Raw genomic sequence first — 27,220 nt, forward strand, 5'->3', positions numbered from 1 at the left:
AAACCCCGCCTCACACATCTCACCCTCCAGCACCTCACAGATATCAGCTCATCAGTGCATTTGCCCAAACGCTTAATTTATTGATTATGTTAAATGAGCTAAACAGCAAAGGAGAGGACTGTTTCTACCTTGCAGGAGACACAACAGGTGGTCTATGGCTTACCGTGTAGTTTCATATAAGAAAGGTTTTCCAGCATGTAAAGAGTAGAGCTGACTTACTGATTGTTAAAAATAATATATTAACTTGAAAAAAAAAAAAAACTATGACTAGTCCTTAACCTCACTAACCTACCTACCGAGAACTCAGAGTTGATTATAACTTTTTTTTTAAATCTAGTTTTAATTGTAAAAATTTCATATACATATCCAAATAGCTAGACTATTGCCTCTATACCAGTCTCTGCCCAGGGCCATGAGAAACTACCAGGTAAAAGGTTCTTATTTTCTGCTTTTATGTGTGGAGGTGTGTGGTTCCCTCCCCAATTCCTCCTCTTTTAGCTGATTATATTGGTATTGACTGTATGCCTCTAAATAATAGGAGTATTAATTTTGGGGTGGGTCTTTACCAGGGATTTGGGGCTAAAGGAAGGAAAGAATTCGGTCTGCCTTCTTTACCTGGAAGACATACTGACTATAGTTTGGAAAATCTACAAACAACAACAACAACAAAACCCTACAACAAAAAGCCCCTCGCTTTCCTGAACTGTTACTTTCATGTGTTTATGAATTTAATATTCTCCTGTCCTCTCTATGTGGAAATAGAATGTTCAGGTCCTAGTGTTGTACAAAACAGAGGTTCATCAGGATGGCTTTGGGCTAATTTGATCACTCCATTACAATGAGGACATTGGGATTGAAAATGCTTAAAGATGTGATGGATGTACTTTAATGTAAAGTTAGTTTGGAAATATTACTACCATTCAAACTTAGAATGAAGTTTTTTAATAACAATTCTTGAATGCCTGGACTATGCATCTCACACAGGATCTCATTTAGAGAAAGCTTAAAAAGGTTAACAAGTTAGCATAAGTATTTGCAGGATAAACATGTCTAGAATGATAACAGATATCAAAAAGTCAACACAGACTCTTGCTTTTCTTAAACTGTCATATTCCCAAATATTTCTAAATGGTACAAAAGAAAGGACATGTTCAAATACATATTCTTAAATATTTAGAGAAAAGGACATCATGAGAATTATCTTAACACACACACACTTGCATCTCAGCCAAGACTTTCAAATAAGCTGGAGTATCTTCCACTGAGGGCTAACTATCAATTACATTTTCCCAAATTCATATATGGAATAACAGAGCTAATAATGCATCATTTTCAAGGCACGATTTAGTAATAGCTAGTTGATTAAATAGCCTATCTTTAATGACAGGGGATACTAAGTAACTCTTGCTGGCTAATACGAGTGATTTAATTTTGTTTTTAAATTTTTCAGACCATGCTGACTTCTCAACATCTATCTGAAGAGCTCCCCTCTCATTTTCCGAAAACAAACAAACAAAAAAAAATTCAGCTTTCCAACTTCCATAGCCACAGTGAAATTTTCATAATAAAATACTACCATAGGATCATATCAAATCAATATGGATTGGGGGTTTTGCTATTTTTTTTAATGTTTGTTTATTTTTGAGACAGAGAGAGAAAGAGCGAGCATGAGCAGGGGAGGAGCAGAGAGATAGAGAGACACAGAATCTGAAGCGGGCTCTGAACTGACAGCAGTGAGCCCAATGCAGGGCTCAAACTCCCGAACCGTGAGATCATGACCTGAGCTAAAGTTGGTCGCTTAATCAACTGAGCCACCCAGGTGCCTCTGTAGAACCTTTCTCAGAAAACACCAATTCACATTTCATGCAATACCGGTGAACATCACCACTTGAGAAATCGTACATCTTATGGCCTCAGCAATGGTGTGCGTGTGTGTGTGTGTGTGTGTGTGTGTGTGTGTGTGTGTGTATCATTAGTATTAACTGCCACAATTAGGATACATTGCACAGTGCATTTGTTCCTATTGCTACTATAACAAATTATCATACACTTAACTGATTAAAACAAATGTACTAAATATATTACCTTATAGCTCTCTGTGTTAGAAGTCTAACATGGGTCTACTGGGCTGAAACCAAGGTGTGTTGACAGGGCTGCATTCCTTCCTGGGGGCTCTAGGGAAAATCTGCTCCTTGCCTTTTCCAGTGTTAGAGGCTTCCCACATTCCTTGGTTCACTGCCCACTTCTTCCATCTTCAAAGCCCACAACACTGCATTTCTCTGATCATTCCACTGTACTATCTCCCGCTGGCCACAGACAAGGAAAATTCTCAGTTTTTAAAGATTCATTTTAAAGATCCATGTGATTAGATTAGGCCCACTTGGATAGCCCAAGATAATCTCCCCATCTTAACATCGGCAAAGTTCCCTTTTGCCATGTAAGGTAACGTGTTTCAGGGATTAGGGTTTGGACATTTTTGGGAACCATTATTCTGCCTACCACATATGGGTTGGTAAAAATACCTTGAGAGTTCTGACCAGTAAACAAGGTCAAAGAATAAGAAAGAGAGCAACTATTTCTACCATTTGTTTTTTCCTAATTGTTACTTATCACAGTATCAGGGAAGCTAAAATTATTGTCTGAGTAAGGGATACAGAACAGTAAACAAAATATGGGACACATTCCCAAGCACCAAGAATTGGGTTCTGTCACCACTAAGGTAGAGAAGAGAGTGCAAGTGCTCCGGGAATTTGATTCTCCACAAATATATCCAGCAGGCCTCTCAGCAATATGGGCCTGATTCTACAAGGTGTGCATTTTCCAATAAAAGGTATATACCCCTAATCAGTTTTACTGAAGTTTTCCTTACTAATGGACCATGCATTCATTACCTCCTCTGACATAGGCCCTATAATTTTCCCATTTCACAGGTAAGAAAAGGAATCTTCTTTATGGTTTTGTTACCTGACAAGATCCTGCTTCCAACAAACCAGTAAAAGTACATCATCTGATTCCAAAGCCCGAGTTCTTAATCCTACACAATAATTGTGTCTATTCACTTGTGTGTGTGTGTGTGTGTGTGTATTCACTTCTCGTGACCCCTGTTTCCTATATGTCTTCCCCATCCCCAAGTAAATTTTCTCCTGTCTCTGATCTGAGGGTCTACACATGTGGCTCTAAGAGCGTGCGTGTGTGTGCATGTGTGTGCATGCGTGTGCGCGCACGTGCGCACACACTCACTCATGCGCACATGTTCAGTAACTCTCTGTCATTGGCACCACCATGAGGCTTTCTGCCTTTAACACATAACTTACTGTTTTGATCTGGGTTCAAATATGGAGACCTCTGGGTCACAGGCAGGATAGATGACAAGTGCATGCCTTAGAGTCATATCTAGCTTCAAAATGTGGCTAGATCATCACCTGTAATTTGGCAAGTTATGTGAACACCATGAACTTCAGTTTCCTCCTCCTAGGAGAGACTGATAATAGTATCTGCTTTGTGGGGTCGTTGTAAAGATTAAAAGACATGATTATGTAAAACATCTGATAGATAATAATCACACAAGAAACTGGCTGATACTATGATCATCAGCTGCCTGCTCTTTTTATCTACATAAAAGTGCTATTCAAAGTTCTCGTTTCTACAAAAGATGCTTATCAGCAACATCTATTTGTATCACTGACATTTGCACAACCAACAACTATAGTTTAATTCCCACCCTATTGCTAAGGTGTGGTTGAAAACAGTTTTCTTCTAAAGGGCTACGCCTGCCTGGAGAAATGGGGCCTGAGATGTCTTGAAATTTGCTAATCACATCTGGTTTAGCTTTAGACATTTTCTGGGGTTTTGCCAGCAGCCACGACATTTTAATGGCTACAATAAACCTCAAAGCCTCATCAAATCTTTGCTGTATGTGTGAAAATTATGTCCTCTTCAATTAAACATTCAATCTAGGCTCACACCAAGGCCTTATGGAAAAGGAGGTGGAACCTGAATGGGAAGGGAGATGAAACAGACCGCCACGACTCTGGCCATCTTGCCAGATGGCATTTAGGAGAAAAAGAAATTCATTAGAGAACCAATGGTCTGTATTTTCTTTAAATATTTACTAGGTACCTTTCATGTGTTAAAAACACTGGTATCTCGAAAGATTAGCAGGGCATTTTTGTTTAAATATCCAATGTGGGGGGGCTGGAGGGGAGTCCCACTTTTCCCTTTTGCCTTGTGGTGCTTCACATCTCTTGGTGAAGTCTAATACAAAGGAGAAAAACAACTGAGGTAATGTTTAGTTTCCCCTCACAGGGTGGGTCCTCCAGCTCCAGAAGCTCTTGCAGCTCCTTAAAATGACTGAGGAAAAGTGTCAGTTGAATACGGAGGGATGTGGAATGGCACCTGGGATCGCCCTGGAGAAAATAAGGTATGCTAAAGGGGATGCTCTGTGGGAACACCTGCCTCTCCACTGTCTTCCCAATTCACTCTTCTCATCCCTTTGTTATCATCATCAAACACTTGCAGAAGTCAAAGGTGCCTGAAAGAGGCCGCAGGAGAGGAGGAAAGGTCACACATACACCAGGTTTCTGCTCACAAAACGACACAAGACAGCAAAGGGCCAGGAGACCAGGGGGGAGTCGTATTCAGGGACAGCCACGGAGTGAAAGGCATGGCTCTTCTTGGCCACAGCTAAGCTTGCAGCCATCCTGGGGACTGGCCTGGGCCCTAATCCTGCCATTGGAGAGCGACAGAAACCTGCTGCAGGACGCTTCACTTTGTTTCATCACAGTGAGAGTCCAGCCCCTCATCTCAGACAAGGATAAAACTGTCAGTGGTTTTTTTTGTTTTTGTTTTTTTTTTTTATGAGAGGGAAAAGGATAACCACAAGTTCATATATCACATTCCTAAATGAAGCATCCATTTGGTTGCATTCACGCTCTTAACCACATCAACAGGAGGGAAAAAAATCCACATGTTCCTTTAAAAATAATTTACAAGGTAGAAATATTCACTTGTAACCGCTCTCCTTATTTAAGCAAGTTTTATGCCCAAAATAAAGCTAAATGGCTCTCCCCGCCACCAGGGATCTGTCCCACTTCACTTCCATTTCCAGGCTGCTCTCTGTCTAAGACTTGGGTTTCTGAGCGCCCTTTCACAATAAACATTTTTAAAATGTTTATTTTATGTCTTAGTGTAAAAATATTCCTGGTTCAAGCTCTTCATTTCCTCAAGCTCTCCTTTTGGCACTCTGAGCTCCATTTCCACATTAACACGCTCCCTAAATCCTCCGTGGAGCTCTTCAATTGGAGTTAGACAAGCTCCAATGCAAGTATTTATATTCTTGGACAAGGAGATGTCTCCACAGTGAAAACACAAGACTCTAGCAATGCCAAAGGAAAATTCCTGCTCGAGAGAGACATATTTTCACCTTAAAAAAAAAAACAAACAACCTAAAAGGGGCTTTCAGCATGTTGTTGTGAATAATTAAAAATGTAAATAAACTAAAAGAGAATGTTGACTATGTGTCCTGACACCTTTATTAGACTCCTACACGTGAACCACATATATAGGGGCGTGTGTGGCTGCACACATGTGTGCACACATGTGACATGTTTCAGGCGGCACAATAACCTGGCTTAGAAACTGCATGAGTTCTAATCACATAGACCTGATTAGAGCCCAGTAAATCTGCCTCTCACTGGCTGTATGAATGTAACTTCCCTGAACTTCATTTTTCTCCTCTGTAAAATGGAGTTGGTATACAGTTCCTGCTTATTGGGGTTGCCGTAATAATTATACGAGACAACAATAAGCATTCAATAAAGGGCTGCTGCTATTGTTATTAAAATGATCATCTGTAATATGTTGGAAAATGTAGATGTAAAAGATGTGGATATAAAAAGCACTAATTAACACTAATCAAACGTAGCGCCTCCAAACAGAGCACAAGAGATGGAGAGCTTCACGAGGAATTGAAGTCTGCGCCAATTCCCTTCCATGAACCAGACATACATCCTCCTCCTCAATCATTAAAAAAAAAAAAGAAAAGCTTAGCTATTATCATAATAACAGAACAGTTCCTGTTACCTTCTAGTTGCCTCTTCAGTTTGCGCAAATCTTTTATGAGGTCTTCAAACTTGACTTGGGAAGCCAGAAAGAAATCTTGTGGTTCAGGCAGAGGGAAAATACTCTTTTCTGTTCCTGCTTCCTAAAAGACATGGTTAACAAAGTATGTTATACTTCCCCAATTGTCACTATCAATTGAAATTCCAAAGCATCTTTTATTGAAAGCGCAAATAAGAATCCGAGAAATGCTCCTTGGCCATTCCTAAGTTTGGACCTGGTTACTTTGAAATGCTTTCGTGTCTTCCACAATATCATTTTGGTCCTAATGCCACTGAGGGCTGGGTTCTATTTTGCCTCATGAATCGAAGAGAAAATTGTCAGGTATGCCCTGATCTTGGACGCCGTCCTCTCATGGAAAAAGGCACAGGAGGAACACATGAAAGTACTTAAAGTCCCCGTTTGAGCTTCACGTGGTAGCAATTAGATAACTCATCTTTGGGGTATGCCAACTGGTGTGCGTCGGAAGGTGCTGAACAAGAAGGCACTACAATGGAAGAAACAATCACCCTCCCTTCTGCTGTGACCTACCCTCGGCTGCGGCTTTAAGCTCCAGAGGGTGTGTGGGGGGGATCAAGTTCTTCACATATATGTAAAGACTTCCCAAACGTTCTTTGGCTTATCTTTGTATATACTTGCTGAGGCCCTGGTTTGCCATAGTTTTTGACAAGCTCCCCGACTATACGTCATAGAGGATCTAAGCTGAGAAATACCTTGAGGGACACAAGTTTCAGGCGTATGGAAAGATAAGCTGAGCCTCAGATATCTTTTCCAGTCTATCCTGCTTTGTCCCTGAGTTGTTTAACATAAGCCCTGCATCTTGCATATCTCAGGCAGTCTTCAGTTATTCCTCTCTCCACACAGGCTGTTTTGCCAGCTTTCCTTCACATTCCATCTTTCCTTCTGCCATTAGGACTAATTCCAAACTCTGAAACTGCTTTATAAGGCACTTTATGATCTGGCCTCTTCCACCCTCAGTCTTCTTCCACCTTCCCCCTATCTCTAACTCCGTCTCCTAAATGTTCATAAAATAACAGAACAGGCCACAATCTCTTGTCTCTGGGCTTTTGTCTCTAAAACTGTCCCTTTCTAACTCTTCTGTAGAAACTCCTCACACCTGCATGTGTTCATATCATTCTTCAAGTCTCAAAACAGGTATCACTTCCCCAAAGATTGCCTCTAACCCTCAGCACCTGGGTGTTTACAAGGGCCCCTGCTGTTTACCGTTGTCACGGCGCTTATCAATGTCAATTTCAAAATTGCTGTGTTAACTTAGAGGCTTCTCCCACTAGACTGCAAGCACTGTGAGGGCAGGTACTGTATATAGCTCTCAGTACAGCATACAACACGTGGCATACAAACTTTGTTTGGCACCTATAAAAACACTGTTCTGAAAAGTGTGTACCTTGAGCAGGAGACATTTCAATTACCGTCATTTTTTCTTATGGTTTCAGGAATTCCCTTCCTTTAAGACCTTTAGCTCCACGTGAGATGCTAAGAAAAGGTGGTTTTCCTCATTTTATTGAAACATTCTGCAAGATCAGTGTGCTTTTTTCCCCATCTCTCTATACTTATTTTACTGTTTTCAAAACAACGAAGTAGTACTTGCAACAGGATGGAACACCATCTAAGATGCTTGCCGAGAAGCTCCATGGCAATCTACATTGGAAGAACTCATGCATGTTATCTCTAACTATTTTCTAAAACTTTTTTTTATCAGATTCAGCGCTGGCTTCAATTTTTTTTTTTTTAAGCTAGAAAAAGAGAAAGTGCTACTGAGCAAATCAGCCTGGTAGCATCTCTTGAGAAAGCTGCTCCATTAGAGCTCGAAAGACATGGCTCTAGATGGATTTCTGTAAGCTTCACAAACCTGGACTTGGACCCCAAACCAACATGAGTAGAAGGAGGCTTGGAACAGGAGTCACCTTTCTCCTGCTAATTGCTCATCACAACTAACCACAAAAATCATCACTTATGCTCCTACGGGGAGGGGATAGCTTAATAAATCACATAATTCTATACTCTTGCTGAGTGAAATGAATTTTTGCACTGTGAAACTCAGGAGAGCATCACACAAATGTTGACTTCTGATTTTTCCCATACTGAGCCATTCCCATGTTTGAAACTATTCTTACTGGAAGATTTTCCTCTGTGAAGTCAATTCCACTAGGTTTAGCTCTCTTTGAGGGTCACATTTCATTGGCAAATTTCAGCCTTCCTACACAATGCATCTGACTTGGTTGTGTAGACGCTACAGACACTACAAGATAAATCTGTTTATGCTAACCCTAGATCAGAAATGTTACCTCTCAAGATTCTTCCGGATAATTCTGCTGTCCTACTAGTACCTGCTGCCAGAACTTTGGGTATATACCTATTGCCTGAAGCTTCAACATGTCTGCCCCCTCTACCAGAATAAAGCTCTCACCTCTTTGCACCTAATTATTTACAAATGTCACTTATTACACTCTTGCGGATATTTACAGCAGATTCAACCTAGTAAGTATTTGTCAGACACCTAAATTACAGATGCTACAAAACAGACAACAATGAGTTTTGGAACTCAAGGAGCAATGCCAGACTAACAATTAATTGCTCAATGATATCTACATGCAAGGAAGAATAAGATGTATCAAGACAGAAGTTCAAACCAAGTGTTCCCTGGCTTCAAAGGATTAAAAGATAAGGAAGTGAAAAAAGATTTCATGGAAGAAGGGAAGAATAGTTGTACTATTTTGTACTATTTTGTACTATTTTTTATTTTATCTTTCTTCCCTTTTACCAAAGTGACATGTGTTCATTATGTCTAATTGAAAGACAGAAGAAAGTTAAAATCTTTTCCACCCAGAGATAATCAAACATTTTTTTATATCTCTGGTATCCTAGGTTTTTCTGTGTGTTTATGTATATTTATATTTACATATTTGAAATTATATATTGTTTTAAACCCATGTTTTTAATATAAAAGCAGATCAAGAGTATTTTCTAATGCCACTAGATTTTCTCCTACATACTTTCCATGGCAGTGTATTATTCCATCTTGTAACTCTAGCATAATTGACGTGGTCTTAGTCTCTACCTTTGGACACCTCCCCAAAATCTTGCTATATTTTGTTATTACAAATTATTATAAGTATAATAGTGATACATATCTTTATTTATTTCCTTAGGATAAAAATTCCTAGAAATATTATATAGATTTCTAGGGCTTCTGATACAGAAAGGTCAAAGTCTTGCTAAGCCATACTGTACATTTGCATGAATGAGGAAATGTGTCCCCCATAAGTAGGTATAGCTCCGTGGGGAAACAGATTGGCAAGCACGTGCCATCTTCATGTGATTTTTTTTAAAGGTGCCCTTTATAGGACACAGTTTGGTGAGTCAAAGGCAGTCTAGATATGGGTCCCATTATACATGGAGATCTTAAACAGGGAAGAATTCCATCAGCCATTTGTGATAGTCCTAATAAAGTTTTGATCAATTTGTACCGCTAGGTCTATGTATCTAGTTGGCGATTTATATCTTCTGTTTGATTTTTGCTTTTGTTTTTGTGTTTTTGGGAAATTACCTGCAGCCTCTTGTACCAATTTTTTTTTTTTTTTTAAATGAGAGGGGACCAGTTGTCCTTTCCATGTCATTTCTGAAAAGCTTGTTACCTATTAGGTTGCAAATATATGTGTTGCTACTGGGAGCTTTCTCCCAAAAGTTAATTTATTATTTCAAGAGAGTATTAATAAGACAGAAGCTTAATATAAAGAGGCTGGTGATGAGAAGAGGTCCAGTCAGGGAGAACATTGGATATAAAAACACATCAGTGGGGCACCTGGGTGGCTCAGCTGGTTGAGCGTCTGACTTCGGCTCAGGTCATGATCTCACAGTTCATGGGTTTGAGCCCCGAGTCGGGCTCTGTGCTAACAGCTTAGAGACTGGAGCCTGCTTCAGATTCTGTGTCTCCCTCTCTCTCTCTGCCCCTCCCCTGCTCACACTCTGTCAATCTTTCTTTCAAAAAATAAATAAACATTAAAAAAAATTAAAAAAAAAAATAAAAACACACCAGTGAGAAAACATAGGGTGTGTTTGGAAAACATGGGGTCTTAAATCACAGACTACGTGTAGGGGGAAAATGGAAAAAAAAAAAAAGCATGGTTGTAAAAGACTGGAATTAAATTGGGTAGAGTATTAATTCAGTTGAAAATGGGGAGTCATTTCTGTTTTTGAGTAACAAAGTGATGCAGTAGGACCGGGACTATAAAAACTGATTGGGCCTTGGGCGTGGGATGGACTGGAAAAGGAGCAACCAGGTGTGGGGAGACAAGCTGGGAAGCAACCAGAATAGTCCAGGTGAGTTACCTTAAAGCCTGGATGAGTGGGGCAGAGGGATGAAAAACAAGAAAGAAACATGAGAAACAATTTAGTCGAAGGACAGAGAGGAACCAAAGAGGAGCAGAAGCTTCATGCTTGAATGACCGAAATGATAATCTCCTCATTAGAAACAGGAGAAGTTTGAGGAGGGGGGTTGGGAGATGATTCATTTCAGAGACACTGAGAACAGACAGATGAGGAGGGGAGGATAGAAGCCTATAGACTTCATCAGTGCCTAGCTTGTCTTCTGGATGGAATCATAGGCCTTTTGAAAACAAGGCCCTGGAATCCTTACTTTTCTTCCCTTGGAGCCTAGGAAAAACCCTGCTTGAGTGGACAGCTAAGCAGGAGTCCTGACAACATTTTCCTGAGACTTTTCCCATTCATATTGATTGCTAGATTTCCCAACACCTTACAACAGTACCTCTTTCTTCTCAAAGTTAGGACTCCTTGTTCTCAATTTAATGAGAAGGAATTAAACATAGAAAATTGTGCTCAGGTGGATTCTCACTGAAATTTTTATTTCTAATTGCAAATGTAATCTGAGCAGAGAGGATGGATTTCAAATTCCACTTCTTCAACTTGTTCACAGATGAACATTACTGATAAGGTACTGGGTATTACTGCATCTTGATTTCCTACATTTTGGTCTGCAGCCCAGAGCCAGTTTCAGATACAACCAATTACTGAATGGATATAGATTTCACAAAGACCCCCACGATCTGGTTAGAAGGCATTGGGGGTCTCTCTGAAACTGTGTTATAGAGTGGATTAAGAGTCAGTAGATTGAAAGGCACTGAATAATGCTTCTCTTTACAAGAGTCAACTAAACTTTCTTGGCTTCAGCATTCCCATCTGTAAACCAAGGAGGCTGGATAGCTCTCAAATTCTATGTTGGACTTGAAATTCATCCACCCATCCATCATCTAATTTCTGAATGCCAACAATGTGTAAGAGTTGAAACCCCATTAGTGTAGTTTTCCACATAATGCTATTTCTTACCTGATCATAGTAACGCAGGTAATATTTCACGACATAGTCCACCAGATTAATCCCATTATCCTAGGTTTAAAAGAGAAGCTTAAATGAAAATCATTCACATGAGACTAACATATTATATAGTTGAGTACTGAAATTTCAGTTTGTGACCCTGATACTTTTAATTTGCAATACCTGGTCCTAATTCTGTTTGCGACTGGCAAGATTTCCCACTCTCCTCTTTGTCCAGCAATTTTTTTTTTTATGTCATCTATATATCTATGACACTCCACTATTCTTTGTGGGGGTAAAAAAAAAAAAAAAAAGAATCAAATAGATAATTCATAAGACCTCTGAGGTAATGACTAAAACAAACAAACAAACATATACACGGTCTCATTATTTTCTGGCATAAAGCCAAGACAGGAGGGGGTGGGGGAGTGCCAAAGGGAACCAGGGACTAGAACAGAAAACCATCCCTCCCTTCCCACCTTTCAAAAAATGTGTGTTCTTAATGGCGTGAAAAACAATCAGGACAGCTTAAAAGGAGCGCCATGCCACTTTATGACCCTGGGAGGCCAGGGGCAAGCAGGCCCTCCCACAAGGCAGCCTTTGTGTCTTGTTCACATGGGTCTAATTCTAATTTGCCTGTGTGTTTCCCCTCCCTTCACTGCCCCTGCTCCCCATGGGACGCCTAGATATGGGCTGGTTGTTTCTAAAGAGAAAGCTCTGCAGGGGTGTGGAGCCAAATGATAATCAGGCTCAGAGAGTTTGACAGTAGACCCTCGGCCCAATTGTTGTGGGCCAAAGAATAATTCAAATGCTCAGCTCAACTGGTGATTCAACATTGCTCCCTACTCAGGAATGAGTAAATTACAAGTAGTCAACACTAAATTCAAACAGACTCAAGCCTTGTGCTATGGCTGATACTGCGTGCTGTTTCCTTCTCTCATTACAGTTCAACATCCAATTGCGTTCTTTTAGAACAAACCAATATTGGGGATTTTGTCGTCTCTGTCAGACCAAACATGAAAAACCAATTTTTATCCAAAAGTCAAAAGAAAGCAAAGAAAAAGTTTATTGTTAAAGGGAGAAAAGAGATGAATGGAGCAACCAAGAAAACACATAGATATGTCTAAATTAAAGGTATAGAAGGAATATAATGGCAAATCATAGAATCTTGTTGTGAGAAATAAATACCCGACTTTTGACGTCCTTGAGTTTGGGCAGAATTTCTAAGCTATATCCATCTGCTTGTCCCCGAGTTCTATTTCCTCCATTCATGTAATTTCCAAAAGCCAGAATGAGAGCTAAAATATCCTTCACACTCTTCATGTGCAGCAAGCCCTGTGACAGCAAATACCGATTATTACAGAGCTGGACTTCAAAGGTACCTATGTTCATTCAACAGCAAATATTTACTGAGTAGCCATCAGGCTATTTGGTGGCTGGACTGACAGCTGACGACATGGAAAATTTCTATCCTTTCAATGAACTGAAAGTCATCATTTTCTATCCTTTCAATGAATTACGAACTGCATGTCTTAATAGTGAGGACTAAATATTAGTGTTTCTATTTGAGCCAGTTTTACTTTTTAAATATTTATTTTAAATCTGTAAATTTTATGTAAATGGAACAAAGAGACTTGGTAGAGTTACACTTTACATCTGATGACTTCTAAGTAGAAACAGGTCTGCTATCATTTGAGGATCTGTTTTTGGACAATGTATCTGTATAAATAGTACAGTTAAATGTCGGGCAAGTTTAATACCAAGTCTATTCTTCTTTATCTCTGGGTGTAGTCCTCAGAGATAAACTATAATAATGTATTTCCAGGCCATAGGTTATGTTCTTTAAGTATCTGCAGAGATGTCTATTAACTTTCACAATTTCAAGCTGCTTAGGGTTTTCTTCAGCTCCTCGTACCATTTAAAACTAAAGTTTTCCTCTTTTTTTCTCAAAGTGCAAAATTTTCAAGTTGGTACTTTTTCCCCCTTCTCAAAGTCTGAGTTGACTTTGTTTTCTTTTATTGTAGGGTAAAGAAAGAAAGGGAAATGCAGCTCCAGGGCAACCTCTGTTCCTTCCTTGTTAGGGTGTTATCAGAGGGTATCTATTATTCCTTGGTCGTATTTCTACTTTCTTTATTGAAGCATTTTATATTTTTGAAGGAAAAGAATCATGCCTTCGGAGAAGAACTCAATACTACATATGTGTGGAGAGGATTATCATGTTCTTAAGGACATGGGTCATTGTGAGGAAAAACAAACCAACAAACAAACAAGTATTAGAATTTACAAAGAATACCAGTGTGGTAAAGCCAACAAAAATGTATTTGCCCACCACTTATTATCACAGTCATTTATTTTGCTTATCAAGTCTCTAGAATGTTATTTCACTGTGTGGACACATGTCAGATGATCAGGTGCATGGGTCTCAAGCAAAATCTCTTGCAATCCAGTCAGTCGAGTAGCAAACACACTACACTTTTTAGGTTGTTTTTAAGAGGCCAATATGTACCTTAGAAGGTATCTGTGATATTTAAGAATCTATCTGTATAAGTGTCATTTTTTTTCCTCCTTCTCCCTGTCAGTCTGCACCTGACTTTCTTTCTCTCTCTTCCTCCCTCCCTCACCTGCATGCACACACATACTCAGGATAATCATCACAGCTCTGCTTAGCAAAACACATAGTCTTAAATCCAAAGGTTTTCTACAAAGGGATTCTAGTTGATTCTCCCACTCCCTGCTTCCTTCTTTACCCTCAATAAGGGCAAAACCACCCTCTTAAATTAGATAGCAAACATACCTGAGAAGCTCTTGTGATGATCTCTACCTTTCGGTGCAAGGAGGTGATACCCTCAGAAAAGACAGATCTGAAGATTATGCACTGGGCCCGTTCAGCAAAATTAGGTATCTGGGCTAACTCGTGTAAAAATCTGTAAAAATTAATAATGGATCATCTAGCTTCACACACACTCACAAAGAAAAAAAAAAAAACAGTTGAAAAAGATCTACCATGAGAGCATTCCTTACTTGATAGTGTCAATTTTAACAATTATAAAATGTACCTGACAGGCAGACCTAAGACTTCGAAGGGTGTGTGTTATATTGTTGACAACCAAGCCATTTTTTAAATGAGCTTCTAGGACGGTATATAAATGTACGGCGTATACATTACTTTAGGCACAGAGTGTTAATGCAATTATCCTGAACCACAAAGAGTTATCTCCTGCTATGCCAATAGGAGTGTTACCTTTAGTATATGAAAATAAATAATGAACTCCCTTTATAACGCAGCATACTCTAAGGGTCTATTTAACACAGGCACAGTAAAGTGAAGGCTTGAGGCAGATGTCTGTAGAGAAGTGACAAAATGTTTCTTCCTGAGGTGAGATTACTATTATTTGTTGCTCACTGAATTCGTTAACAGTCTACAGTGACCCTATTCTACAGATAATTACTTTCCCACATCAACTTGCCTATGAAGACAGAGTTTACGGCTCAGTGTGTGGAACAAAGCAAGCACTCATTAAGTAGACATCAGTGTTAAAAACTACAGTAAGACAGATTTTAAAAGCTAAAGGTAAGTGCTAACGTACACACAGAAGCTCACTGTCTGAGCAGCTGGGCACTGGTGCCCTTTGCAAAATTAAGTTGGAAGAGCTACCTACTCTCCAGGCCAACCACCAGAAGAAGGGGTATAAACTAAAATGGGCGGAAAGAGTTGGACACGAATTCAGAGAAGGAGAAAATCCACTAACAGCTATTAAATTCAGTGTGGGGCTGAAATGATGATTAACTGATATTTCTGAAAGCCTTGGTCAACGCATAACATCATTACTTTGACATTTCGCAATCTCTCACCAAGAATGCTTTTCCATAGGAGCAAAGCTGAACCCTTCTTTCCATACCCAAAGAAGTTTCCTTCGCTTGTACTTTGGGCCTCTTTTACTTTGTTTTTAGGAGGCCTTGGGTTTTGATAAGATTTTAATTATCAGCTGTTTTTTTTTGTTTTTTAATCCTATATCCAGGTCATGGTCCTTTATCTTTTCTTTCCTTTCTCTCTTTTTTTTTTTTTTTAAAGTAAGCTCTATGCCCCTTTGTGAGGCTTGAACTCACAATCCTGAGATCAAGAGTCACCAGCAATACTGACGGAGACAGCCAGGCGCCCTCTTCTTCTTCTTTTTTTAAATCACAGTGAGATGAACCAAAGAATGCACATAAAACTAAAGATACCTTTGTTTTTTAAAGTTCTGTAAATCTGATTATTATGAAAACCATGTTGGAGTATAATAGTGGAAACCCATAGAAATTCTGAGTTAAAATGAGATGAAAACTTGTATTTGTTATGTAAATTGTTTCTCACAGAATTAGTATTAAAGCATTGATTCACTTGTGACCGAAATCAGGAGTGTCACCAGTTTTCACAAATATAAGCAGTGAAAAGCTGTTGGGACTAGCAGCATCTGGTCCTCATGGGGCTGTCGGGAAGTTTTGTTTATACAGACAATGCTGAGAGCTAACTCAAGGGCCACACCCTGCATTTCTCCTTTCCCAGCAGTGACTGCAAGACACTCCTCCCCAAGTAGGCTCCAGATCCCCAGAGTATGTACACTTTCTAGTTTAAATAAACAGAGTGAGTTAAGCGTTTGTGGAGACTGTGTGAGAGAAGATACAGATGGACACCTCAGCTATCCAACGAGGATGCAGGTGAAAAGGACAGAATGCTGGATGTACAGTTACTTATAACAAGCCTCAAGAAAGGAGGTTTGGGACTAGTATAAGGAGACAAGCCCCTAGGCTCATCAACTTCCTGTTACCCAGGATAGAGTGGAAAGGAACTACCAGGTTCTCCAGGACCAAGGCCTCACTGGGATTAGGAACTGGACTAGGAGGGTTCTCAGAGAACCTTAAAGATCCAGAGACCTGTGCATGAAGAAGGGTCTGAAACGCATATCCAGAGTTAGAGGAGGGAAGGGAAATTCAAGAAGTTTACATGACTTTTGGATACAACTGTGGGGAATGTGTCACCGAAAATTAATGCCAGAGTAGCAGTCACCAAGAATTTCAGTCAGTCCCGTAGACATGTAGGAAGCATTCACAGTGTTTCAGGTACCATGCTAAGACCTTAGAAGAGGATTTAACTTACACACAATTCCTTCCTGGTAATCTGAAAAATAAAGCACCCATTGCTGCAGGGTATAGTAAATATTTCAGTGATGGGGCCTATGAGAGCCATGTGCAGGCCATCCAAGTCATAGCCCTCGACAGACAATGTCAGCCAAGGTTCCCTGGAGCCCTCTGGAGCTTGCCCAGGACACATGTGACCAACTCTCAGGGCAGGCCCAGACAGGATGAATGGTGTTTGTGGGAGAAGACAACCAGAACTCAGATGCTAAAATGGAGATTTGCGTTCTAAAATAAAGACTTTTAAAGGATTTCAAACAGAGAGGTGATACTTTGAGTTTTTTTTTTAAGAAAATCACCATGGCAGTGGCTTGGCCGGTGAGTTGAAGGGGACAGCAGATTTGACGCTGGAAGACCTCCAGGGCTGCAGCCACACTGTTCTCAGAGGGCAGGGAAGGGGGTCTGTGGTGTGAAGGGAGAGGGGCAGATACATGAGAAAGGCTACTCAGGCAGCTGGAACCAGAGTAACTGACCAACCCCGAGGGATGCTGGGAAGCGTCCAGGAGGACTTGCAGGTTTTTGGCTTGGACACCTGGTGGAATGTGAAGATAAGAATTACTGGAGACATAAATTTGAGAAGACTGCGATTTTATGTTACTTTCTGTTCTAAAATAGCCGTGCGAAGGCCTGAGGAAGAGCACCACAGATACCTCCTTTCCCGTTTATCTGGAAGAGTACCAGAGGCATAAGTAACCTCAAGGGCTATGAGGCAAGTGGCTGATAAATATCTTATTCCCCCCAGCTGTGCTTTATACTCTCCCCCTATGAGCAGGGATAAGAACTCTTTTACAAATCTCCAAGTATATGTCTGGGGGCATTGGGCCTTGGTACTTATGGATACGTATAGATTTACTTCCTGTCAGACTAATCTAACTTTATAACCTAGGGCCAGGTATAAAGAGGACTAAACAACAGCAAAGTAGCCACAAACTAGGGATCTTCTCATTCTTTCCCAGGGCAGGTTCATTTTCCCAGGAAGGGCTGCGACTCCAGTCCGTCTTTAGGAGAGAAGTTCTGCACATGACATTGTGTGGATCCCCATCCACAGCACCAACTCAGCTGACAGGTGGAATGAGGCAATACGGCCCACTATTTCAAGGGACTAATGTTTAATTGATCATTCCCTAAACCCCCAAATGGTACCATCTCAGGGCTGTGTGCACAGGGCTGTGTACACAGTGGGATGTACACGGTTCCTCCACAGGGGAGTACACTCACAGAGCCTTGTTTCACCAAGTCAGTGTGTTTGTGAGGGTGCTGAGGAAACTGGGGACCCTGAGTGGGGCATCCCAATAGGCTTTACATGGTGTCCTCTATCCAGGCCGCAAAAGGCATGTGTTTGGCCAACTCAAATCCAATAGAGCTCACCTCATCTCACCACCATCTAAAGGCAGAATGCAAAGAATTGAAGGCCATCCTTGGAGGGAGTGGTTCTCAGACAGCCCAGGCCCAAGCAGATGACACCTCTATGCGAAATGGCTTTCTAAATCTGGCCCTGAGCTACAAGAAAGCTGATGAGGTGAGTGATGAGGCCAACCTCTCCCTGCCCTGATTTATAGGACTGGGCATCATAGGGATCTCAGAAAATTTCAATGCTGGAACTATAAATGATTCATATTTTCCAGTATGTAAAACATGCTTATAGTCGACTAACTTGGAACTAATGGCAAATAACTTGGCAGGAAATCAGACCCTGGCTAAAATCAAACAAACGCTGCACTATGCAGGAGGTCAACAGTAAAGGTGAATTCACTCAGGCCTGAAGCCCCTACCCCCGTGCACCTCACCCTCCAGCAGCTGAGCCTGAGCACATCACCTTACCAGGACAACGCGACAGTCCTCTTTGCTGCCAGTAATTGCTTAGCATCTTTGGGAAGCCACTGCAATGACTACTTATAAACCTTGAAAATGTTCTCTTACCCAGATCATCAGTATCCATATCATCAGATCAACATCAGCAGGAATAATAAGTTTATCTGCTAATTACCTGCCACCATTATTCTGTGTCCTGGCAATTAATCTTGAAAAATAATGCTAGAAAGACATTAACCCAAAAGGATAAGGGGAACACTTCCAGTTGTAGAAACCCACTGTTCATTTCACTGGGTCAGCCATTCCCAGTGCATGGAGCCAGCGTTGGCAAATTATAGCCCACAGGCCAAATACAGCTCATCACTTGTTTTTGTATGGCCTGCCACCTAAGAATAGTTTTCATATTTTTAAATGGTTGAAAAAGAATCAATAGAAAGATAACATTTTATGACATCTACACAGATAGTATGAAATTCAAATTCCAGTGTCCATAAACAAAACTCTACTGATGCACAGTCATGCCCATTTGTTTGGTTGCTTTTGCACTACAACAGGTTTAAGTACTTCCAACAAAGCCTAAAATACTATTTGATTTTTTTTACATGAAAAGCTTGTGAACTCCAGGCTTAGAGATCATTGCCCAGAGTGGTATGGTTGGCCACTACTCAAATGCTTGATATGCCCTATTGTCCCTGTTAAGGACTGAATGTTTGTGTTCCCCCAAAACGTATATGTTGAAATCCTAACCCCCAATTGAAATCCAATAAGGAGGTAGGGCCTTTAGGAGGTAATTAAGTCAGGAGGGTTGAGACCTTGAGTGAAATCAGTGCCTTTAGGAGAAGAGACATAAGACCTTGCTTCTTTCTTTTTGCTTTCCGCCATGTGAGGATACCACGAGAAGTTAGCAGTCTACATTCTGAAAGAGGGTTCTCACCAAAACCCAACTGTAATGGTACCTCCATCTCAGACTTCCAATCTCCAGAACTGTGACAAATCTCTGTTGTTTATAAAGTCATCCTTTGGGTTACTTTGTTATAGCAGCCTAGGTTAAGACAGTCTTCAAACACTCCCCATGGACTTGTTGGTGTCTAAACATCCCATTATTAGTCACTTCACATTCAGTCATTAGCACCTTAGTGGGAATTAATCTGTTATATTAGGAAACGTGACTTGGGAGTGGACCACAGGATTGGTCAGGGGCAGGAGTTGGTAGGGAGGGTAGCTCAAGTTGCCAGACCAAAAGGGAAGTAGAACCCCATCTGCAATGATTCACAATATTCCTGGGCTTCATGAAATAACTTGGGGAGGGGCAGGGGTGGCATGGGGAGTGGTTCCTATGCTCCATGTGAGAACAATTCATCTAAGGTTTCCCAAATTATCATGAAGGCTTCTCAATAACCAAATAAACCTAGAAATCATCCACCCAGTCATTTAGAGGTATTTTCCTGAACCTGAATGCCCAGGCAGTCCAAGAGGAGTGGGGCATTCTAGGGGACCCAAGCTCAAGGCACAAAAGTTTCAACACAAGCCAAAGAAACTTAGATGTCTCTAGGGCTCACTTGTTCCCCGAAACCTGATTGCTTAGTTTCTTCTTTGTTTTTTACCACTCACCTCATCTCCAGGCTGAGGGGAGTGGCCTGAACTAGATACCAAGCACTCAAGGGTGGCAATAGGCAAAGGATGCTGCTGTCCACTCTGGACCCATTCCACATCCTCAATCCTGGGCCATGAAAAGCTAGCTGGGGCCCAAGGGCTGCAGAACCCCATGTACTTATCTGTGGTTTGCAGACCCCAAGGGCTTAGTCAAGGCAAGAGCCACTCAGTTACTCATCGGAGGTCTAGGTGTTCAAAGGCTGTGGCATGACAACCCAAACCATAAAGCAAACAACTCTAGATAGTGAACAGAGTGACCAACCAGCACCTACAAAGATGATAAAAAGGTCACATGTAAATTGGGCAGAGCAGGTGGAGAGATTCGGGGGAAAGCTGGCACATTCAGACTACATTTACCGGACACGACATTTAGGAAAATCCATTTGAATTTTGTGACTCTGACATCATCTTTTTAACTGCATCGGCAGAACCTTAAACAGAGCAATGACTTCTTCCTTCCTCAGTTACCCTTTTGGCCAGAATGTTTAGTCTGGGAGGAATTAACAAGCTGCTAGAACAAGAAAGGGGAATCATGAGGGATAGGGAAAGGGGCTGAGACAAATCCCCTGGATGCTTTTCCGGGCAGTCAGGTCATTCTGCTGCATGCAACAGGTCATGGGGACATGGTGCTACGACTTAGCTCACGGCACAGTCAAGATGCAATTATCCAGAGCTGGGAGGAAGGAGGACAGAGATGCATTTCTCCTTTTGGCCTAACAGAAAAGTGTTCAAACGTCCTTACTGTTCGGGTTTATCCAGCAACTTCAGTTCTTCCTCTTTGGATGTCTCGTAATACTTTCTTATTTTAACCAATTCATCCTCCTGGGCTCTCTGTGTTAAAAGAGAAACCAAACAAAGCACACGCAGAATGAACAATGAGAATCTATCTAAAGCAACGTGTCTCAAAGTGTGGTCTCTGGACCAGCAGCACTAGCATCACCTGTTTCTGGTTAGAAATGCAAATAACTGGCCCTACCCCAGGCACAAGAAGCTGGGGTGGGGGTTGGGGCAGCAAGCCCTCCAGGTGACTCTGATGCATGCTAACATTTGCGAATCGCTGGCTGAAGCAAATGGTCCTAACAAGCGACTGTAGGTGGACACAGAAGTCAGGACATTTGACGGCTGCCTCTGAATCCCCTGCAAGCAGGTATCAGTGAGTTGTCCAGCTCTCCTAACTTCTGTAGGCTCCTGACTTTTTAATTTCCAGTCTCCACCTTCTCTGTTTGTAGATTCGGTAAACATTCGTCTGTACTGCTTATTTTAGCACTTAGCTACAGTTTCTCAATTTATCCAACAATTTCAGTTGCATGCAGCCTTCCTCTACTGTGAGCTAACAAGTACTGCCCATATGCACAGTCCTGAGCTCACAGTAACAACAAAAAGCATCTAGAAGGCACTTGGCTTTTTGGAAAGTCCTTCAGTATCAACTATTGTATCTTCGCTTTTCAGATGATCCTACATAAGCTCACACTAAGTACTGGATAAACGTCCTGACTCAGAATCTCTCTTCCTCCCATAATACCACGCTGCCCTCCGGGTACTCAACAAATGCACTGCTAGCTCCCAAAGGCCTGGTATTTGTGCACCCTCTTGTCTATTAATGAAAGCCTTACTGATGGAATGCGAGAAGGCCCCACTCAGGTGTACTAAATAGCTTCTAATTTTATATGATGTAAAATGTGTAAGGAACTGGCAATCTCACTAGGTTGGATTATTATGCTACGGAAAGTTTCTATAAGAGACTTAAGGTCCCAGGGGACATAATCAACGAAATGAGTGCTTTTTTTGAGCATGGTGACCAAGGCATACTATAGAGCTCCCAGGCAGCTTCCTGGGAAATATCATTACTTCAGTAAAGAGAATCTGGTTCACTCTGTTTTCAAATCCTAACAGAGTCAATGAACCAGAAATGCTAACAATCATGGGAACTCTGACTCTTCCTGTGTCATCTTCTCAGGAAAGCCTGCCAGTGCTGCTGGTTATTCCACATACAGCCCAAATTTAAAGACCACATATGTGTCTGGTGCTGTTTATTTTCAAGATACATTGCTACTGCTACTTATATTGAATTCTGTTTTAACACTCACAAAAATCAGACAGAGCCCATTATAATCCCCTTCTACTGATGATCAAACAGGCTTAAGGGATTTAACTGATCCAGAGTCACTCAGCAGTCTACGGAGTGGGACCTCAAATGTAAAACTGTCTGACTCTAAATCCAAAGCACACACCCACCACCTTTTTACTACTTCCCACATTCAAGGTCATCAGCTCATTTGGTCTAAAAGTAATCATCCAAGATGGTAACAATATTTCCATTCATTAGAAGAAAACAGTAGTGTGCAGCAACAGTAAGCAGGTAGCTCACCTTCATTCACTCTGACAGCAAGCCACAGGGCTGGGTTCCATGGCACAGAAGGGGTCTTTCACCTTGAACCACCCTCTCATGCAGGTGTGCAAAGAGATCTGCTAACCCGGATGGCACAGCACGGTCAGAACCTAGTGCTTTTCTCACATCTGCTCTCATTGGAGCTTATGTTTATAGAAACTATGCCTTAATCTCTTCCATACTATGTCAAAATTGTCTCTGCCCAAGAACATGAATGGCTCAGTGATTTGGGGGCGGCGGGGGGGGGGGCAGAAGAAGTCACATATGACCATTTTTTTGGACCTAAACATTTTTTTAATTAGTGAAGATATGATAATCTGGAAACTCTGGCTCTGTAGGTCTTTGATACTCACATTTTCATATAAGGCTGCCAGGGTCTCCAGATCAACCACAGAATCATCCACATTGAAAATGGCTGTCAATACCCAAAAAGAAAGAGGGAAAAAAGGAAAGTTTAATTAGACTCCCCCACACTAACATGTATTACACGTCTAGCTTCCAGGCAATGGGACACTGTACTTCCTTACACAGTTGTGTCCTGCAGCATGTTCTTGCTCCCCTTCCTCTTGCGCCAGGGGGGCTCCAGTGAAAGAAACCAAAATGGCTCCTATCCCTGGCCTGAGCCTTGGCCCTGCCTGGTTTAATTCCTCAAGTTTTGCGTCCTTTCTGCAGTTTAATTTAGGCTCCACAGGAGAAGTGTTTGTGCTTTAAAACTAAATCAGTTTGTAGGTTTGAAGCACAATTTTAAATCTTTCTTCCCGGCTGGTAATTGAAGAGATTTAGTACCTAATGCACCAGAACTGACTCTTGCCCATTACCAGGAAGAGAGAAAAAAAGACAATGTTGGCAAATTAAATGAATTCAGGCATGTGATTTAGGCACCTTTCCATGGCCACTGCAAACATCTTGTTTGGATTAAAAAGACAAGAAAAAGCAATAATTGCATCAATGGCAAATTAAGATTATGGAAACCTCCCATGAGTTAGTCTAAGGCAAGTTCTCATTCCCATGGTTTTATCAGGATTCTACTTGTTATTCTATATCTTTAAGTCATCTAGCTGTTAACTAATATGCATATGATTTCACCTAGAGAGATTCCTTTCTATATATACCGGGATACGAACATTGAGATTGTAAAGGCTTAATGGATTTGGCAATCAAAGTGTTTGGAATAGGCAGCTCCACATCTTTAAATAATTATTCAAAACTAATAAGGTTTGTTCCCTCAACCCCACCTCCCTTCTCTGACTTTACATTGTGAAATTAACCAGCACGCTAGTAAATTTTCTCCGTGGCAGGCTAATTAATTTTATTAAACCAACCAGTGATATTTAGAATGCCTTAAAATTTTGCTCGTCAACCATTATTCTGTTCATTGGCATTACAGCATGGTTTCTGGAGAAGGTAGAGATCAAGGTAAAGGGCAGGTTCCTTTCAAATTGTTTTGCGTCTTCTATAGCTGAATTGTATGAACCCCCTTATACAATTTTAACAAAGTTAATTAACTGAGCTAAGATCATGTAACTTCACAGAACACCGAGAAATGTACTTAAAATTCCTCCGCAGGCCACCTTCACTCACTTAGGTTTAATCAACAAGCTATTCTTAGATATGGAAGTGTGGGGAAAGGAGAGGTTAACATGCTAGTGACAAAGTCGACTCAGATCCCACTAAGACAAAGGAAAATCACACTTCTAAAAAGGGCAATCTGAAACCACAGAAGAAAAATGTAGTTTGAGGAAAGAATGAAAGAATTTGCCCTCCCAGGATGGTTATTTTGAGTGTGGAGATAATATGAATTTACTAATTTATTAGACCAGGAATTTTTACATGTCTGGTGCTTTAAAAAAAACAACCAGGAACAATGTCTGATTTATGTAAATTCCAATATTCTCCTACAAAAATTAGCCAACAGGAATGCAGTAAGAAAAGGTGAAGTTCTACAAACAATTTATCAGAGAAGTTCACTTCTAAACTAATTCCACATTGTAGGTATTCTATATGAACTGCAAGCTTACATATAACCAAGTGAGCTTAACTAATGAGAATTAGAATGACCTGTGTGTTGTTGTTCTGGTGAACAAATACTTGGTTCTTAAAACTTAATCAGTCTGGGTCCCAGACACACAGTTTGATGGGCTGTATGGTCAGCCAATACTGCTCCATTGTGCTAGGACAGAAAGAAAACATCTAGAAAACGGAACTGGAGAACAAGCATGGGCTCTGACAACATTCACTCATTCATTCATTCACTCATTCATTCACCCAGCCCTTGAGTAAATATTTATTGAATGTGTATTAAGTTCTAGAAACTGTTAATGCTGTGATTATATAAATCAAAAGTGTGTAGGAGGTTCAAAACACTTGATCTCATGCAATTTATACTCTAGCCTAGGGGACAGAAAATAATTTCAGATAACAATATACTATGAAGAAAGTAGAGAAATAGGCAGCATTGCATTGGATGGTTGATGAGGCTTCTTTGAGGAGGCAACAAATATTTAACTTAAGAGCTGAAGAAGTCAGTTCTGTGAATATTTGGGAGATGAGCCTTCTAGGAAGAGATAACTGCAAAAGGAAGTTTCTTTTTCTGACGAAGGAACAAGCTTAAGGTACAGAAAAAATACCAAGATGACTATTGTGGAAGGAGCAAAACTTACTATGTGATCCTGGCAGGTTCAAGTATCCGAGCCTCACCAGATCCATAAAACGGGTCTAATACCATGTACTGGAAATATTAAGCAGGGGAGTATGTATGCATGGCATAGCACATAGAGAATGGTATGAACTGAAAATGGTACCAATGAATGATGACTATTGGGATTTTAAATATAGACGTGGTGCGGCAGCTGGGTGACTCAGTCGGTTAAGCTCCTGGTTCTTGGTTTCAGCTCATGTCATGATCTTATGGTTCGTGGGTTCAAGCTTCATGTCAGGCTCTGTGCTGGCAGTGTGGAGCCTATTTGGGATTCTCTCTCTCTCTCCCTGTCTCAGCCCCTCCCCACCCACGCTCTTGCTCTCTCTCTCTCTCAAAAATAAATAAACTTTAGGGGCACCTGGGTGACTTAGTTGGTTAAGCGTCCATCTTTGGCTCAGGTCATGATCTCTCAGTCTGTGAGTTTGAGCCCCATGTCAGGCTCTGCTGACAGCTCAGAGCCTAGAGCCTGCTTCACATTAGGTGCCTCCCTCTCTCTCTGCCCCTTCCCCGCTCATACTCTCTCTCTCAAAAATAAACATTAAAAAAAAATAAACTTTAAAAATAAAATAAAAAATAAATATACACATGGTTAATGTGTTTTAATGCTTGTTAATGCCTTATCTCCTTTAATATCTGGAAAGAAGACAACAACTACTGAGTAGTTTGTGTTATAAAGGAAACTTTCCAGAATTCATGAGTGTTCCAGATAGGAGTAGTGCTATTAAAACTTTCTGGTCCTTCAAAACCCTGCTCCAAGCCCAACTTCAGGAAACATTATTAATAGTAAGGGATATGCACAAATAGTTGTCATTACAAAAAATAATGGCTCAAGTGTTTTCAAAGAAATACAAGATACCTTTGGGTCCATTCAGAAAGTCAGCCTCATTGTCACCTCCAATTTCCATCTCTCCTATCAATCTACTGTTCATCAAACCACCACCATTATGATTTTTTAATGTTTATTTATTTTTGAGAGAGAGAGCACAAGCATGAGCAGGGGAGGGACAGAGAAAGAGGGGGACAGAGGATCTGAAGCAGGATCTGTGCTGACAGCAGTGAGCCTGATGGGGGACTTAAACTCACAAACCATGAGATCATGACCTGAGCCAAAGTCGGACGCTTAACCAACTGAGTCACTCGGGTGCCCTGCCACCATTCTATTTTTAAAACCATGGGTCTCAACATTTTACTTTGATGCTTACAATACCTCATACGTATTTCCTTTAAATACTGGGTAAACCCCAAATGCCTTGGCCTGATGTTTAAGCCCATTCCTTTCCCAGTCCCAAGCTACACTTCCACTCTCACCCGCTACCACTTTCCCTTCTCCCAGGCTGCCTGTGCACCAGCCATTTGGGGCGGCATGCCAAGGATTCTTCCCTTCCCATACACCCTCCCCCAAGGCCCAGGGGAAAGGTTTCCTGCCCTGGAAGGAACTCCTTGACCTTCAGATTCCTAAGTCCTCACTCTCTTCCTCTTTCACCTGCATGTGTATTTTACACAGGGGAAGAAAGTCTAATAAAGAGCCTGTATTAACAGCGTGTAGCAGAACAGTTACCCTCCACTGCTGGACTGAGGAAGCCTGTAGTCAGGGATGGTTTCTAAGCATCCCGATAACCCCAGCATCTGGCCTCACACCTGGTATGTAACAGGGATAAAAGTGGGATACAGGTTACAAGAATACCAACGGGAGTTCTTCTGTTAGGTATCAGGAAATGCTTCCTGATAAGAGAGCATAGGGTCTTTAAAAGAAAACAAATTTTGGAAAAGGATAGGATTTTGGTAGATGAAAATATTGTCTTCTGAGGGGTGTATCTGAATTAGGGTTGTTTGCTCACCCCCACTAGTCCCCGGTAAGAAATCAAGGTTTATTTGGTCAGGTTGCATAATCATGCCTTCATCTACACACTCACTGGAGATACGCTACTTGCCTCATTTTCAAGGAAATAATAAGGAAAATAGCTTTCCCTTCATTCTTCACCTCCAAAAATGTTTTAAACAGCAGTATCACCTTAGGTGAAAAG

General features: G+C 41.0%; 1 protein-coding gene across 8 annotated transcripts in view; it reads right to left on the reverse strand.

The window, feature by feature from the left end:
* FMN1 (formin 1) overlaps window positions 1-27,220 on the reverse strand; it is a 425,066-nt gene that overhangs the window by 121,266 nt on the left and 276,580 nt on the right. For all 8 annotated transcript variants that reach the window (XM_078448455.2, XM_078448453.2, XM_078448448.2 and 5 more), the window contains 6 exons: window positions 22,852-22,913; window positions 20,852-20,940; window positions 14,264-14,393; window positions 12,658-12,804; window positions 11,482-11,541; window positions 6,082-6,202 (listed from right to left, as the gene is read on the reverse strand). In XM_078448455.2, coding sequence (XP_078304581.2) covers window positions 6,082-6,202; window positions 11,482-11,541; window positions 12,658-12,804; window positions 14,264-14,393; window positions 20,852-20,940; window positions 22,852-22,913 — 609 coding nt within the window. The remainder of the gene's footprint in view (window positions 1-6,081; window positions 6,203-11,481; window positions 11,542-12,657; window positions 12,805-14,263; window positions 14,394-20,851; window positions 20,941-22,851; window positions 22,914-27,220) is intronic.

The sequence above is a fragment of the Panthera onca genome, chromosome B3 (genome assembly GCF_046562875.1).
Source record: "Panthera onca isolate mPanOnc1 chromosome B3, mPanOnc1 haplotype 2, whole genome shotgun sequence".
Lineage (NCBI taxonomy): Eukaryota > Metazoa > Chordata > Mammalia > Carnivora > Felidae > Panthera > Panthera onca.